This window comes from Urtica dioica, chromosome 9 (genome assembly GCF_054948205.1).
Source record: "Urtica dioica subsp. dioica isolate 48M chromosome 9, U.dioica_male_clone48M_v1_H2, whole genome shotgun sequence".
In the NCBI taxonomy this organism is placed as follows: domain Eukaryota; kingdom Viridiplantae; phylum Streptophyta; class Magnoliopsida; order Rosales; family Urticaceae; genus Urtica; species Urtica dioica.
This window is the reverse complement of record NC_142764.1, coordinates 26741380-26758021: the sequence shown is the minus strand read 5'-3', so window position 1 is coordinate 26758021 and position 16642 is coordinate 26741380. Positions and strand designations below refer to the sequence as shown.

The 16642-nt window shown below is 36.8% G+C and overlaps 4 protein-coding genes across 5 annotated transcripts; 2 read left to right on the top strand and 2 right to left on the bottom strand.

Moving 5' to 3' along the window:
* The first annotated feature begins 589 nt into the window (after window positions 1-589).
* LOC149386339 (uncharacterized) lies at window positions 590-1170 on the top strand. The gene has a single exon (XM_089625648.1). The coding sequence runs from the start codon at window positions 731-733 to the stop codon at window positions 977-979; it is 249 nt and encodes an 82-aa protein (XP_089481774.1). The 5' UTR covers window positions 590-730; the 3' UTR covers window positions 980-1170.
* Window positions 1171-1203: 33 nt separating this feature from the next.
* RH1 (RNA helicase 1) lies at window positions 1204-4997 on the bottom strand. Of its 2 annotated transcripts, none has more exons than XM_089625645.1 (10): window positions 4846-4997; window positions 4335-4457; window positions 3924-4158; window positions 3538-3792; window positions 3288-3442; window positions 2646-2823; window positions 2359-2546; window positions 2038-2242; window positions 1810-1915; window positions 1204-1601 (listed from the first exon to the last, which is right to left on the bottom strand). In XM_089625645.1, the coding sequence occupies exons 2-10, from the start codon at window positions 4448-4450 to the stop codon at window positions 1510-1512; spliced, it is 1530 nt and encodes a 509-aa protein (XP_089481771.1). In that variant the 5' UTR covers window positions 4451-4457; window positions 4846-4997; the 3' UTR covers window positions 1204-1509. The 2 variants fall into 2 exon arrangements, with proteins under 2 accessions (XP_089481771.1, XP_089481773.1); XM_089625647.1 differs by having other exon boundaries at window positions 4335-4492; window positions 4846-4971.
* A 1172-nt stretch (window positions 4998-6169) lies between these two features.
* On the bottom strand, window positions 6170-13303 carry LOC149386337 (glutamine--tRNA ligase-like). The gene is made up of 23 exons (XM_089625690.1): window positions 13008-13303; window positions 12346-12396; window positions 12142-12213; window positions 11960-12059; window positions 11702-11797; window positions 11507-11568; window positions 11310-11411; window positions 11122-11214; window positions 10617-10769; window positions 10478-10533; window positions 9872-9962; window positions 9711-9797; window positions 9188-9385; window positions 9003-9101; window positions 8677-8808; window positions 8449-8585; window positions 8250-8349; window positions 8068-8163; window positions 7615-7715; window positions 7441-7546; window positions 7241-7330; window positions 7022-7151; window positions 6170-6568 (listed from the first exon to the last, which is right to left on the bottom strand). Exons 1-23 carry the CDS (start codon window positions 13143-13145, stop codon window positions 6474-6476), a joined length of 2385 nt encoding a protein of 794 aa, XP_089481816.1. The 5' UTR covers window positions 13146-13303; the 3' UTR covers window positions 6170-6473.
* Window positions 13304-14440: 1137 nt separating this feature from the next.
* Window positions 14441-16326, top strand: LOC149386336 (F-box protein SKIP19-like). The gene is made up of 2 exons (XM_089625626.1): window positions 14441-14830; window positions 14950-16326. Exons 1-2 carry the CDS (start codon window positions 14529-14531, stop codon window positions 15470-15472), a joined length of 825 nt encoding a protein of 274 aa, XP_089481752.1. The 5' UTR covers window positions 14441-14528; the 3' UTR covers window positions 15473-16326.
* The last annotated feature ends 316 nt before the right edge of the window (window positions 16327-16642 follow it).

Genomic DNA, 16642 nt, shown 5'->3' with positions numbered 1-16642 from the left:
CTCATAAATAATTACCTCAGTAAAGCACTTTTGAACTTGCCCTAAAATTAAAGTTGAAAAGTAATATTCGACGATTTATTAATTTTACCGTCGATTTAATGGTTTTATCAAAATTTCTGAAACTTCATTGATATTTCGACGAAATGTGTTGTTAGAATTTATGCGACTTTGGATATAAAAACTAAATTTAACTTATTATCCCCACGCGTATAGATGGAATTTCTCTGAAATTGTAGACATGTTGTGTATTTTTTGTTTTGTTTTTTTTTTTGGTATATTGTAGACATGTTGTGTATGCATGAATGATTGATAACAGCCAGTAAACGCCATAGCCATAAAGCCATAGTGAAACGTGGCGAGTTTAGCGCGTGGTCCCAAAAGAGTGAGCAAAAGTGAGAATTTGGAAGCTAGCTCTCAAAACAAAAAGCTTATCTCGAGAGAGAACCAAAATCTCCCACACATTAGCCAACATTTACCTCCTCAACCAATCCAATCCCATCCTAAGCTTCCACATGTCACGTCGTCTTTGCCATTCAAAGAGGACGGCAATAAGATTATAACCACACTTGACTAGTCTCAAAACATTATCATACCACCTTCTCTATAAATTCATTGGCTTTTTTTTGCTTTCCTTTAATCAACACAAGCTCAACAACAACACTCAACCAAACAATCAAAGAAAGAAAGAAAAACACCCTTTTATTTGTTTCAAGCTTCTTGTCTTAGAAAGATGGCAAATGCTCGGATTGCGAGGTTCATCACGGAAGTGGCTCCGCCGCAGTTTGTGAGTGTAATGAGACGAAGGACGTCGAAGGTGTTGGACACAATCAAAGAAGAGGAGAGAGATGTCTGTGCCAGCATCGACTCGAAGGCCATGGCGTCTTCTTCTTCTTCTTCATCATCACCGGCTAAAACCATCGTCAATTCAAAGTACTTTCTCAAGGATGTTCCGAGACCTTTTTCCATCTTCAACCAGTAACTAGTTTCAATAACTACTACTATCGTAAGAAAGAAATGGCATGCCAAAACAAGGACTTTATGCTCTTGCTATTACTATAAAATGCTGTTTCTTTCCTTGGTGCTTCTCTTTTTTGTGTGTAAAATAGGCTGGCTGGGAATTCTCTGTATTATTATTATTAGTAAGGAGAATAATTCAGAAAGTTTTTATCCGTTTTCTGGAACTTCTGCTTTTTGGTATTGTAGTTGTACATGTGCAATTCTTCTTAGCTATATTATCCTTCAAGGTCCAATTGTACTTAATTGTCTTTATAAATTAAAAAATAAAATAAAGCTTCAAGTTTTAAAGCCTGAGATAAACACTCAACCTAGCTCGATAGCTGAGGAAATTCCTTCACTGCTTAAAAGCATATTAAGGCCCGCAAGAACAGTCATATGGCTGTATTGCAACAATTTGAGGACACGAGTCTTTTATCCCATCTTGCAAAATGCTCTCAGTTGGTTCTGGAATCTCATCGCCACCGGTTTGGTCAACGTGGTTCCGTCAAAGTGTCATCTCTTTTTGGCTGACTGGGACGACTTGAAGCCAACTCTGCGCTTCTGAGATTCTTCCATCTCGACCGCCTCTTTCAATTTCTCAAGTGCTTTCAAGAGTGAGAAGAAAGAAGAACAGTCAGTACGCAATCCTCGGTCGTAAAAGATCTCTACTAATAATATACACCCAAAACAGATCGATGCAATACGATACAAATTCCTTTATTCCACTCGAAACCAGCGATAACCAGAGTGAAATATGCACATGATAGCTACACTTTTATTTATTTATTTATTTATTTTTTATCGAGCACATACCAGATGTATAAACAGAGTGCATTGATTCGACGAGACTTGGAGGAATATCGTAACTAGCACAAGAGCTATTGTCTGCTTTCTGCAACAGCTTCTTAAAATGCTTGGCCTAAGTCACACAAGATAAAAATAAAGAAATGAAAACCTTGGATCATTCATCAAATGAATTGGTTCCAAGCACAAGAGCAACGATACATCAAACGTATGTTAAGAGAGAGAGAGAGACTATACCTCATCTTTAGGCAGCAAAGTGAAGCAACGCCCGGCGAGACCCGCTCTTGCAGTCCGACCGGCCCTATGAATGTACGTCTTAATGTAGACGGGCATATCGTAATTAATCACATGTCTCACGCCCTCCACGTCCATTCCGCGAGTCATCGCGTCCGAAGAAACGAGCACTTGTATCTCCCCATCTCGGAATCCTTTCAATGTTTTACTGCATAAAAATAAAAAAATAAAAACCTTCGTCACTCATAAAATCACACACTAAAAACCCAAGTTTGATAATAAAAAAAAATAAATAAATAAATAAAAACGTTTTGAATGCTATACCTTCTTAGGGATTGGCGTTGGAGGCCAGAATACTCCTTAATCTGGAACGGAAGATCTTCAAAGAAATTCAATAAGGTGCATAGACGGTGAGTTGACTCGACGGATGATGTGAAGACGATGCACTTCTCTCCTCCCAATTTTTGCAGAAGAGCCACCAGATACAGTGGTTTCAGCTTCGTTTCGCAGATCTGTGGAGAATAATTTGAAGCAGCACAATTAGATAAACAGAATTTTCTGAGAATTTGGGATCAGGAATCCTATCAGAGATGCAAGAGACCGTTTCATACCAATTTGTACGATTCTAATTTCTGTGGAAGTTGGTAACGCCTTTTTCCGGTTGTTAGGAGCAGAGGATAATGGAGATCAAGCTGGGAAAGCTTGCTTGGATCTTGGGTCAGTGTAGCGGAAAGAGCAATCTTTACAAGCCTCGGGTACGGTTTACCCTTAAATCCTCTCTCAATACCCCTGAAACATAATCGAGTGATTACTATATAAATTAAAATAAAATGAAAAAAAGATCCCTATGTCATAATAGCCAAGTTCGCAACTAAAATGGAAATAAGACGTGAAACCTTATTTTACCCTTTTCTCCTAAGATCATACAAAACATACCAAGTAATTCTTCCAAACGACTGCCACAAATCACCTAAATACAACTCTGAGCTGCCCTACCTTAATGGTCTACGTTACATATGTTGCCTCTAATTTCTCAGAAGGATTCCAGGTAACCAAGTCCGTGATCACGAAGATTCCAAAATTTTAACTACATTATTAGGAACATTAATTATATCCTAAGCGATGAAGAAAATAGAAATTGATATCACGGCAGCATAATCACAATTTATAACAGAACAAGCACGTCATTCCAAGATATCAGACATACACGCAAATTTTTTTAAAAAAAGGATAAAATTGGACATAGAACTCACGATCTTCTAACGGTTTTTAAGGAACCAAGTGAAGAAGGTAGAAAAGTGTGAGCGCTAGGAAAAGAACCGTCATTGTTGAACCTAGTCAGTTGGAGCACAGTAGGCAGCCACGATTGATATGCCTCTCTGAGCAATCGATCTGTCTCATCAACCACCTAAGAAAGAGTTAAAATTTATAATTAAAAAAAGAAAAAAGAGCAAACACAAAGATTCTTCACTATCACACAAAACTCTCGGATTCGGTGCTTACAAGATATCGGAGATGCTCAAGCGTAAAACCCTCGGTGGAATTAATATGGTCCATAAGTCTTCCAGGGGTCGCCACCAATATGTCCACCGAGCTCTGTAAGCCTAACGAAAAGTCTTCTGGGTCATAGCAAATTCCTGCCTCGAGCTTTGGTCTCTTGACAAGCTGCGAAATTTCATTTGCAATGGAAGATTGTCCAACTGCCAGACCAACAGTCAAGCCCACGGCCGGCGCAACCGCAGAAAATACCTCCTTCACCTGAATCGCAACAGCGAAAAGAAGCAAGAAAAGGGTATGAATCTTCAAATCGAAATTCTTCAATGTAAATCTTTTTCTTTTCTTTGTTTTTTTTACTGCAACAAGGACACATCGATATCATGTCACCAAACCTGAAGGGCTAAATCACGAGTGGGCAACACAACCAGAGCTCGCAGACAATTGACGGAGCGGTCCGAGAGCGCTTGTACTATCGGCAAAGCATAAGCCAAAGTCTTTCCGCTTCCCGTTGGCGAATTGACACACACGTCTCGCTCGAACGATCCGGGCCCCACGGTCTCTTGCCAGACCGCCACTTGGACGGGGAAGAGCGAAGTGAAGCCCATGTCCTCCAAAGCCGCCTTTAACCTTGTACAACACGCACAAACCGAAAACAAAAGTCTTGTTTCTCAACACTATAATCAGAAGGAGCTAAAAAAATTCATACTTTCTTGATACTGAATTCGTCTCGGGTAATTTGAATGAAAGGTGCCCAAACGTTGAGAGTATTGCTACGTGGTATTAATACGGGTTCAAAAGCAAACCTGCGATCGAGGCAAGGAACGAGAGTGAGAGGGCATTCCTCGAAATGTGTGACGTCGACAGGGCTTCGCATCCATGGAAGTACGGGAACCTTGTTCTCCTTCTTTGGCTCTTCCATTATCACTCTGTGAATAGGGTTTTAGACTTTTTTAGTGATAACCTAAACAAAAGTAATTTAAAATTAAAATTAAAAATTAAAACTGTTATAGTAGTTTTTTTAAGAAAGTAATTTAAAATTAAAAAAAAAAAAAAATTTATCGTAAACCCTTCAGGATCAGCATTATACGGTTTAATAAAATAAAATAAAAAATTGAAATATGTTTGTGCGGAAATCTAATGTGCCATCTCATTGAAGAATCGTTGATCAATAATGGTCCATAAAGAGAGGAACAAGAAATTGTTCTGGTCAGTGATTAAAAAAAAATACACTATCACAGCGTAATCACATTTGGGAAAAGCCTTTAGTAGAAAAAGACAAAATCACAGGCTTGTTGGTGGTCTAAGAGAGGTTACCGGTGACGGCGGTGTGCGGAGAGACAAGGAGCGAGCTAGAGAAAGAGAAACAACGACAGAATTAAGAAAGCACTGAGGAAGACGAGTCTTCCTGTTTTTTTTTTTAACTTTAGATATATTTATTAGGGAGTAGGGTTTTTTTTTTTTTTTTTTTTTTTTTTTTTTTTTTTTTGAGTTAGGGTTTCAGTAGTAGTTGGATTTTTTTTCCATTTCATCAAGCAAGAGAGACTTTTTTTTTTTTTTTTTTAAATGAAAGTATTGTTGGATAGTCTAACTTCTAAGTTATTACTTATTACACTAGGGGTCTACTCTCTCTCAAGTTTTTATAAATGAGGGTTGGTATCTGACACAACTCACGATTTTTTACTATCTATACACTGCCTGACACGTGTACAATTTTAAACAGTTTTTAGGCTTTTTATTACTGGAGTCGTGAGTCGGGACAAAAATCTTTACCGTTTATAAATATATTTGAATTTTTATTTTTTTTATGACGGCAAGACTGGGGGAGGTAAAAAATACACCATACATGTATTCAGGGCCGACCCAAACTCACCGGGGGCTCTAGGCGATTCAATATTTTGGGGCCCTATAATACTAATAAAAATTTAAATTTTCAGGGTAAAAATGTAAATTTTTTAAAAAATTGGCCAAAAGTGTAAATTTTTAGGGTAAAAAAATGTAAATTTTCTTAAAAATAAGCAAAAAGTGTAAATTTTTTGGGGTCCATCCCACGTATGGGGCCCTAGGCCTGGGCCTAGCCCACCTTAGCCCAGGAACGTGTTACCTTTTCCATGGGGGAGGCAAGATTGAGAACAAAAAGTATATTTGCTTCATTAATAATATGTTCTTTCCTAATATCCCCAAGTTCTATTCAGGGTTTACACTTTCAATTAGAATACGTATTATCGATGCACTTGAATATTGCGAAAGCGAAACTAGAGACAATTTTGTGCTCGTGCAAGTGCAAAGTACCGATAGCTTCAATGATACATAAAATTTAATAAAAAAAATTAATCTATTTGAACGTTTGATATTGTTAAATAACTAACGTTTGATAAGTTTAAATAAATAATCACTTTTACACGTAAATCTTAGATACATAATCAATGTTTGGTATATGAAAGTAGCTATTTTTCTAAGATTTACGTCAAACATGACTATTTACCTAAAATTTATGAAACGTTAGTGATTTAACAATATCAAACATTTAAGTTGAATTATTTTCTTAATTGACCCGTAATAATATTCATCTTTTACCTGTATGGATCACTATTTTACGAATATTACAGTATGCATTGATGGGCGTAGCCTTGACAAAAAATATGTAGACCAAAATATAATTAGTTTCGCGTGAAAGTTTTACTTACCTTAATTGGTAAAGAAAATACACTATAACTTAACGAGGTACAACGACAAAGCGGCCAAACAAACCAGACTACAAATGAAAATCAACACTAAATACCTTTCATAACTAAGCTTTTCAAAAACAAAATTAACTTCAAAATTTTGTCACTCCCTATATGATCAAAGGAAAAAGATGCAAGTTTTGGCATAAAATTGGTGTATAAATGGACAAGTATATACACAATATCAGACCCTCAAAACTAAAAATATCCTTGTTCGACCTATTTTCCCGCTTTGCCATAGCTGTCCCGCAGTGTGACCGTCCGATTGAATACCAGCTTTTCCGGAGTTGAATCCTTGTCAACAGAAAAATAACCTAGAAAACAAATTTATCCATTACGCCGGATTAAGGTTTTGGAAAAATTTAACGTATTTTCCACACACTGCACGTCTTTTATATTCGAAAAAAAATATATATGTATATATATATGTATAAATATATATTACTGAAAGAACCAAAAATTACGCATTTGTACAAAAAGATTCCCATGACGTAATTTTTTTTTTTTTACACTTGTAAAACAACTTTTAGACCACCAGGAAAATATATGTACATCTATTTGGTATGAATTAATTGTTTTGTAACAAACACTGTCCAATTCAGTCTTTTATAAAAAAAAAAAAAAAAAAAAAAAAAAAAAAAAAAAAACACCGCAAATTATAGTTGAAACTACAATAAAGCTGGATGTATGTATTATAGGAATTTGAACCACGAAACTGATAATTAGGAATGAGCTAACGAATGTGAGATTTGAGCTGAAACACATACCGAGCCTTTCAAACTGAAAACTGTCACCAATATTTGCATTTCTAACTGCGGATACAGCAAATGCGTTGGATACAATCACTTTAGATTGAGGGTTCAAATCGCGTAGCCAATCCTCGAGCTCACCGGGATTCTAATCCAGAGGAGTTGAAAAAATTAGACCAAAAATCGGAACAAAGAGTGCCGTAAAAAGAAAAGAGAAGCTTAGTAAGAATTTTAGACCTCGGAAACAAACAGCTTGTCGAACAGCCTAACTTCGACCTTTAGTGGATCAACTCCCGGGGAAGATTCTGCTACCCAATGAAGGACTCCCTGTATTACACATGAAATTAGAGAGAGAAAGAGAGCAAACTTGATAAGAACCCGCTTGCTTTTGTGACTGATAAAACTTAATTTTGTTTTTTTTTTCGTATGGGAGAGACCTTGGGTTTAGTGTTCTTGTTAGGATCGTACTCTGCCCGAATTTCAAGCACAGTTTCATTATCTTCACCCAATATAACATCAGTGCACTTAATCGGAAAAGCATATCTGCACTCGTGTAATGGAGAATGTCAGCCTATAATTTCGGATTGAGTCAGCATCTAAAGCTTGTGTACCTGAGTAGGACAGATTTTCCCGGTGCAAGCCCATAATAATCTTTTGAATCTTTCATCCGAAAATCAGATTGTTCAATGTATACCACTTTAGAAAATGGAACCTGAAAAGAAAGAAAATAAAGAAATGTGATTGCAAAATCATCAACTTAACACCACCTAAACTTTATTACTGACACTGACACACATTACCACTTTTTCATATTAAAGAATAAATATATGAATAAAATCTGGAATATGATGTCAGAACTACCTTGTTAATAATTTGACCAGTAAAAACATGTGGTAAAAATTCTCACATTTCTTTTTTGAAAGAAACAATCAAATTCTCACAGTTATTATTCATACTTTATAATTTGAATTGAACCGAAGATCACCAGATAAACAAACACAGAGCCAATTAGTTTATGAAGCCACAAGAATGCTAGGATGTCTTATTTTAAAGTATGATTTCACCTTGTAATAACCAGAAGCATCATCGGCCTGAGCATCGGGCCACTTTCTGGCATCAAGATCTATTGTAGTGTCAGCTTCTAAGTTGGTAATCACAACCTAACAAAACAAATAATATAATCAGATTAGCACAAACTTCAAAAAGGAGGTTGAATCTAAACAAGTACAGGTTAAAATGAACACACTTTAAGAGGGTTCAGGACAGCCATTGCTCGAGAAGCTGTTTTGTTTAGCTCTTCTCTCACATGGTATTCTAGGCGATCCACGCGAATCATGCTACAATCACTGTACAGCACAAGCAACCAAAATCATGAACCAAGAGAAACCAAGGAATGGTGATTGATCTTCTATATTAGTAACCTATACCTAAAACATGTGACTTACCTTCTAGTGATTCCGATTCCTCTAACAAAAGTATTTATTGCAGTGGAAGTAACACCTCTACGTCGTAAGCCAGCAAGTGTCAAGAGGCGAGGGTCGTCCCAGCCATCAACCCACTTTTCCGTCACGAGTCGGTTCAACTACAATGGCATAGCAAGTGGAAGAAAATGAGAACAATCTGATGGTAATTCTAAGGCCTAACTTCGAAATAAACTTCATAAGTTTGCCAACCTTGCGCTTAGACATTACTGTGTTACTGATATTCAATCTTGAATATTCCCACACATATGGTTGGTAAAGGCCCAATGAGTGTAATAACCAATAATATGAAGCACGCCGTGTCTCGAATTCAAGCGTACAAAGCTGCAATATATATACAACAAAATCCAAGTTTAAAAAACGTTGGAGAAGGAAATCACTCATCACTTACTAGTCTGAGCGCATGGATTACAGAAGCAAAACGGCAGCGACGAAGCGGTTATAACAGTAAGCACTTCAGACATGATAAACAGAAATATATCTTTGGAAGAAGCACCAATAAAATTTAATAGACATACCGAGTGTGTGATGTTCTCTAGAGAATCAACAATGCAGTGAGCATAATCATAACTTGGATAGATACACCACTTGTCTCCGGCATGTGGATGAGGAGTAAACTGGAGAAATAAAACTCGCGTTGAAAGTCATAATGGAAGTTTCTATTGCATGACAATGAAATCATTTCTAGGGATCTTCTTATTACCTTGATTCGATAGGCAATAAGGTCGTACATGTTAAAGTTATCGCTCTGCATGTCTTGCTTCATTCTAAGTGTTGCCTTTCCTTCTTCGATGAGACCAAGCCTCATGTCCTCGAAGAGTTTCAATGATTCATCAATGGGTCTGTCTCTCCAAGGGCTGTTCATCTTCTTTTCTCTATACTCCTTAATCTCATCTGGCGTCTGTGACCAATATTTAAATGGGTAAATTTCTCATGTAGTTCAAATTGGGTGCAAATAAAACAAGCAAATACACATTTAACCAATCATGAAGGGAGGAAATATCAGCATGATCATACGAGCGAAACTCTCTTTCCACGTACGCACATGAATGCGAACCATGTTACTCAACAACTGAATAATATTCTGATTTTCACACAGACGACGGTTTGGAGAAGTTCTAAATCTAGAGAAAAGTTCAACCTTATACTAAATTCTTAATCTAGAAGATTTCAGGCAAAAGGTTGCTCGCGTGTTTTATAAAAAAATAAAAAATATAGAATATAACCTGGTGATCAACATATGCATGTCCTCTTTGTATGAGCTTCACAGCTAATTCATACAAATCTTGAAAGTAATCACTGGTGTAAGTGACCTGAAAACAAAATCACTAGAAGTATGTATAAAGAGAGAAAAATACAATCTATTAATATGGTTTCCAAATCATACCTTGAAGGGTTCCCAACCCATCCACTTAACAATTTCTTGAATATGATCAATATATTCTTTCTTTTCAGCTTCAGGGTTTGTATCATCAAACCTATACAATAAAAAAGCTCAGACGCCAGACCTATACTCGGATCTTAATTTCCAGAAAGCCTAAAAAATAATCAAAAGCATATTGACTGAAGTTAAAAACATAGCAAGTAATTACAAGTTCCCCTAATATAATTCAGCTGCATTTATGACCATATAATTATATTAACAATTGGATCACTAAAATTTCAACATTCATTACCTCGGCATGACTTTGTCAAGAATATTATAAAAATTCTTTCAGTATTGGATCTTAAACAATCATAAATTAAATTATACATAGCTCCATAATATAATTGTAGCAAGATAGGATTCTCTATCTTCTTGGGTAGATCATTGATCGTCTTTTATTTTGGTAGTCAGTAATTTTTACAGGATAAAGCTTCCCATAATTTTGTTCACTTTTGTTTCCTCCCCTTTCTGTGCATAATAAGGAACACACACACACACAGATATATATATATATATATATATATATATATATATATATTATACTGCTATAGAAGAGTGGGTCAACACCTTAAATAGCAGCCTCCACCTCTCTCTTTTGCCAGTCCAAAGTCAACAAACATTGCCTAAATAAAAATACACTGTTATAACATGACAGATTATGAAACCATGATACTATAAATATGAGATGCTGAAGGTATTAACAAACCTTTGCATGACCAATATGCAGATAACCATTTGGTTCAGGAGGAAATCGAGTCAAAACTTTTCCTCCGGTGCATTTTAAATGTTCTTCAAGCTTATCCTTTGAATTGCAACACCTCAGAATAGAACCGTTGCTGAAGAAAATCTCAGTGTGAACCTGATTCAAGAAAATGACGATATTAAAAATAAAAGGCATTAATATGAAGCTAAGGCGACCGTGCATGTTTGCTCGTGCGCCTCATTATACATACTAATTGAAGCTCTTAACAGACGAGAAATAACCTTCCCTTCTTTTATCAATTACATCACATAAGAAAAAAAAATGACAAAACAATATCCACCATTACATTAAGTGAAAAATACCATACCATATTAGCAACATTGAAATGTACGAGCAGCTAATCTAAACTAGGCATTTCATTCCAGTTACTAAACGGGTTGGGGTGATTCGATTCATAATTAAATACAGTTTGAAATGTTCTGCATTCTGAGTTTTAAAAAGCGATTACCTTAAAGTTCTCCGCCGGTTGCGGGAATATTAAATACGGATTGACATCTTCTTCCGATGGTTGTTCAGAAGCAACAGAAACAGTGTTTTTTTCCTACGTAGTTTGAGAGAGAGATAGAGAGAGTTGTTAGTCTTATGTCAAATGGTTCTAGACAAAATGATAAGGGGAAGAAAAAACAATTACCCCACCTTAACTTTAGTAGGCTTCTCTTTCTTCTTTTTTACAGCCTTCTCGTCATCTGCTGCAGTTCTTTCCCCAAGTAATTCAATCATTTTTTTCTGTACGAGTTCCTGCAGTGAAAAAAGACAAGGCAAGAAAATCAAAAGATCAAAACACCAATAATATTAATATTCAATAAACTAAAAGCAAAGTAAAATATATTTACCTTGACAAGCTTTGGGTCAGCCCAAGGAAGCCTCTTCCGAAGATGTGCAAATAAATCACCAACTGAGCAGTAGCAAAATTTCAATGGGTTCAAGAAAAGTATAAAATGAATATTCAACTGCCATGGGATATATATAATTCACAACATCCTTCATAGGAAAATACATAGATTTCGAAAGGGAGAGACAGGGAGTACCATTTGTTTGATAACGTTCTGCTAAAATGGCATCCTTCTTCTCTTCAAAGACATCATTGACAGTTTTTTCAGTTTCTTCTGCTGAAACCTCAACGCCTGCTCACAAGTGCAGAGAGGTGTTATTCGCTAACTTAGTATAAATTTATAACAATAAAGCTATAAGAATAAAAACTCACTCCTAGCCGTTATTCTACACTACTTATTGAATTCATGCAACGATGAAGTAAGGTGAGATAAAAACGAGATAATAAATCATACCGACACCGCACGCCTCTTCAAATTCATTCAACTTGAATTGCTCTGAGCCCGTGGCTGAGAAAAACGAAAACGCCGCTTCTAACTGAGCCGGAGATTTGATCTGGAAAACATATAATGAGTGAGAAAAATAGCTGGATTTAAACACCATAATCAAACCGTACTTTATGAATTTTTGTACCAACCTTCGAAGAAACAACGTACGCTACCAAGGTCGGTCGATGCACAAGAGCGTTCATTGGGTACTTTGTGGCAACCTAGCAGAATAATAGAACCATTCTTATAAATCTTGATGATAAAACAACACTCGATGAACGAAAACATTATTCCGGGAGTCATTCAAGAATGATATAATCAAGACTAAATTATACAATACGAAATTCGATTACCGTGTATAGAAGATTTCCAACAGTCCTATTGCATCCATCAGTTAAACCAGCCTGAAAAGCAAACACCAAAATTATTTTTTAAAAAATTATAAATAAAAGCCAAACAGGATATATCGCATTCACTTGCAAATCCACATATTTGAATGTTCAGATAGCACTTCACCAGAGTTTATGTTTATGTAATCAGGCTCTGTAAAAAGGGACTATCATACTTCCAGCTCTTATCATGTTAAGTTAATATGAAAATCAGTCTTTTCTTTTCCATAGTTTTACTCAATCTTTGTAACATGATGTTGAAAATTTGATTTCTACTCGTTTTCACTTTCTCGGCAAACAAACAGCAATAGAACTCATCTCCACTTCACATCAACGACATGTCTTTTTTTTTTGTTCCTCAAAACAAAAACTTCAATCAGTTTTATCAAACCTCTATTACCAATCCCTCTATAACACGTCAGATTAACACTCGTTGCAACCATGTCATTTCCTTCAGTTTCTCGCCAAAAAAATAAATAAATAAAAAAAATCAGAAAAAGGAAAAACACAGGGATAAAAATTCATTTCCTCTTTTTCTTCGTCATCGTTGTCAAATCAAGACGAAAATATCAATCCAATACTCGTCCAGAAACCCTAGGCCAGTAAGAGAGGGAGAGAGAGAGTACCTCGAGAATGACGGCGGTGAGATTGGCTGTGACCTTGTTGTTGGCGACGGTGTTGCGAGCGGTTCTCTCGTCGAGTCCGATGCTGAGGAAGAGCTCGACGCTCTTCTCCTTCTCCGCGCTGCTCTCTTTCGCCGGCATCTTTCTGACTGGAATTATCTTGCTCGCTAAATATTGCTTTATAGCTTCTGTCCGAACTCTTTTAACTCTTTTCTAGCGTTTGGGTTATATAAAAACACAAATATTTTCCTGACGATATAGCTAATTTGGACCCAAAAAATCCAATTTCGTTAGATTTTCTTATAATTCTTCCTAAAATCTGGCACCCAAAAAAAAATTATTAAAGCCTTGATAGTTGGAAAAAGAACAAAGTAAAAGGGCAGCCCATAAAGATTTAACAGTTCGGGTAATGCCCGTTTAAAAAGTGATAACGGGTATCACCCGTTGCAATTCAACAAATAATTAAAAAGATTTGTAGCTAATCGAAGACTTTTAAACATGTGATTTTAGATCTAGTCTATGTTTGATAATTTTTAAGGATATAACCAAATGATTTATGTGGCAATAATTAAGTTCTTATTTACCCTTATTTATTAACAAATTCGTCACTTTTTATCTCTTATTTTTTTCATCAAAACTTCAAAAATTCATATTTTTCTCATACGAACTCGAAATTGAGTGATTTCAGATAGACTTATTGTGTTTGATGAAAAATTATGTGTCATTTATATTAAATTAAAGTGAGATGTTTGATATTTTTGAAATATAGCTATTTACTGAAATTTACGACTATAAAATATCGAATATACCCTTGTATGATTTAAATTAGTGAAAATAAGTAGCCAACGTTTGAGTCCTACTAATAAGAAAGTCAACAACATCATCAGGCTCAGTACACGATTGGATTCAAATTTGAATATTTAAAAGGAAAATCATTAATGAATATATTATAAGAAACAAAATAAATATTGATTAAAATAAGTAACTCGTTAATAAATTTTCGTTAATTTTTATTTATGCGTTTCATAAATAAACGAAAATAAACCAAAATAAATAGGCGAGATATTCAGTCGACTTTCAAACAAAGGATAAACATGTAAATTGTTAAATGACTAATAAAAGTCACGTCATCAATTGTGACTATGTTTGAAACTTAACTGAAACGTTGGTTAGATTGCAATTTTCACGTTTCAAGTGGCTTAGTCCATATAATTTTTCTTTTTTTTAAGGACGGTTCACGACCTCCTCCATTTTAGAGGTTGTGTAGACAGTAGATTTACTAATTAGACCATGCTAAGTACCAAATTTTTTTGCTTAAGTTTAAGTATATCATTTTATGTTAATTTGAACTATTTGAATAATTATCACCTAAAATAAATTATTTTCTTAATTATTACATGGACTAAAATGTCAAGGCGCGAAATCTAAATGGACATAACCAAATTGCTCTTTCACAAATCACATTCAAAACCCTAGAATCATCTGAAACGAAAATCCCAAATTACCCGACAATCTCAGGCGTCGATGTCTTCCTCTCGGCGGAACTGGCTGGAGCTTCCTCAGGAAGTGACGGCGTCGATAATGTCCCGGCTGGGGACGGTCGATATCCTGATGAACGTTCAGTTCGTGTGCAAGTTGTGGCTTGAGATCTCCAAGGAACCTCTCATCTGGCGGAGGATCGACATGTACGATATCGGCGACCTTTATCCAGGGATCGACTTGGCTGCTATCTGCCGCCGTGCCGTCGACCGGAGCTCCGTCATGCTCGCCGACATCAGCATCGACAACTTCGGAGACGACGATCTTCTCGAGTACATCGCCGACAGGTAAAAATAAAATATTCTCTTGTCCACCTTGGTTAGGGTTTCAAGAGATTCGTCCTACGCAGAGTAGAGACTTTCGTTTCAAAGATTCCAACTTTGCGGAGTCTCGCTTGTTTGATCAGGTCAAAAGAGCTGAAGCGGCTTCGAGTTGCAAGCTGCGTCGAGCTATCGCCGGAGAGAATGATCGGTGTGATGGCGAAACTCCCGTCGCTGGAGGAGCTTGACCTGACTCGCTTCCCGTTCTCGGTGGAGTTCGTTGAAGCCGTTGGGCGTTGGTGTCCCAATCTGAGGTCGTTGAAGCTCAACTACCAATCGCAGAGGCTGGGCTTCTTGGACCTCGACGGTGAGGCGATCTCGATCGGCAAGAACATGGCGGGGCTGCGCCGCCTGGGACTGGTGAGAAACACGATGACCAACGCGGGCCTGAAGGCCATCCTCGCTGGCTGTCTTGGTCTCGAGTGGCTCGACCTGCGTGGCTGCGCCGGCTTGAAACTCGATACCCCAATGTGGAAAACTTGCGCGGCTCGGGTCAAACGCGTTCGTGGTCCCTGGCAGAGGCTGCCACGTCACCCGCGAGTTCGCCTGCCACAGATTCCTCTTGCTCCAACAAGAGAGCTGATGCTTCGGGGTCGCCAACAGGGTTGACTCGCTTACAGACTTTGGTTAGAGAGTGCCATCATTTAGGCCTTAAGATTTTGTCATTTTTATCAATCACGCAACTTAAAAAGTCAGAGAAGCATATCTCTCTCTCTCTCATATTTTTGCTTTAGTTTTATCATGGTATTAGAGTAAGTTCTATGGTGTTTGAAGCTTTGTCTTTGTTGGCATCCAAAGTCTTGGATCAATCTCGCAATTTGCTACCATTTCTGTCAAATTACTGAGTTTGGAGTTTGAAGATCTGAACTTTACCAGAGCTCATTGAATCCAAAGACGCAAAAGGAGCGATCGTCACAGCTCACAATTTAGAGTTCGATGCAATGGCGCTCCCAAAGGACGATCATAATCAGATCGTGCAAAATTTGGATTGGTTTCGGGCGTCTTTGTTTTCCAATCCACAAGGCAAGAGTTGTGCCTCTGAAGATTTAAAACTTTAAAGCACGAAGAAATGTTCTCTCTGTACGAGATTACTTCACTAAAGATGGAAGCCATTGCCAATTTGCTTTTCTTTGCTGCTAGCAGAACCGCTGTATCTGAAAATGTTGATCTGGATAGGATTTCCAACAGAATATGTTTTCATCGTCGCAACGGTCCACATTAAACTTCGAAAAACAATGAAGATCGAGCATAAGATCTGTCCGTTCATGAAGTGCTTGCAATGGTACTACCTCGAACGCTATGAGAACTAGGTATGAATTTCCAAGTTTCATTATATATGTTTGTATGACGCCTAAAACAAACTATATGTTGAATACATAACACAAAAGGGGATAGTTAGCTGAAACATTGATCGCGGACAAGTTTGGTTTTGAATAAAGACAACTAAGCTATGTTTTGTTTTCCATCAACTCTTCCTGTGATTGACCTTTCTGCTTTTGACTTTTTTTTTTTTTTACAAGAGAATGCAAATCTGTATCTTTATGTGAATCACTCATAAATCATTTGGCGGGAAAGTAACACACCAAAAAAGAGACGTTAGTCCACTGGACTGACCATTTGATATTTTTCATTCCATCATTCAACCCTTTACATAAAACAAAACGTTATTCCCTGTTATTAATAAGAAAATAAAATATAAAAATAAAATCTCTTAGACATATATGGAGCTGTGAGTAGAGTGAGCAGAAGAATCTATTAGCACTTAGCAAGAACCTTTAA

What these genes read in the sequence shown, in the direction of transcription:
- LOC149386339 (XM_089625648.1), top strand. Translation starts at nt 731, where the DNA reads ATGGCAAATGCTCGGATTGCGAGGTTCATCACGGAAGTGGCTCCGCCG.
- RH1 (XM_089625645.1), bottom strand. Translation starts at nt 4,450, where the DNA reads ATGGAAGAGCCAAAGAAGGAGAACAAGGTTCCCGTACTTCCATGGATG. An exon ending in GTTCCTTGCCTCGATCGCAG is followed by an intron (nt 4,159 to 4,334) that starts GTTTGCTTTTGA and finishes GTGTTGTACAAG; the next exon opens with GTTAAAGGCGGCTTTGGAGG. An exon ending in CTCGTGATTTAGCCCTTCAG is followed by an intron (nt 3,793 to 3,923) that starts GTTTGGTGACAT and finishes GTTGCGATTCAG; the next exon opens with GTGAAGGAGGTATTTTCTGC.
- LOC149386337 (XM_089625690.1), bottom strand. Translation starts at nt 13,145, where the DNA reads ATGCCGGCGAAAGAGAGCAGCGCGGAGAAGGAGAAGAGCGTCGAGCTC. An exon ending in CGTACGTTGTTTCTTCGAAG is followed by an intron (nt 12,060 to 12,141) that starts GTTGGTACAAAA and finishes TATGTTTTCCAG; the next exon opens with ATCAAATCTCCGGCTCAGTT. An exon ending in TTTTCAGTTTGAAAGGCTCG is followed by an intron (nt 6,569 to 7,021) that starts GTATGTGTTTCA and finishes TTTGTTTTCTAG; the next exon opens with GTTATTTTTCTGTTGACAAG.
- LOC149386336 (XM_089625626.1), top strand. Translation starts at nt 14,529, where the DNA reads ATGTCTTCCTCTCGGCGGAACTGGCTGGAGCTTCCTCAGGAAGTGACG. An exon ending in CTCGAGTACATCGCCGACAG is followed by an intron (nt 14,831 to 14,949) that starts GTAAAAATAAAA and finishes TTGTTTGATCAG; the next exon opens with GTCAAAAGAGCTGAAGCGGC.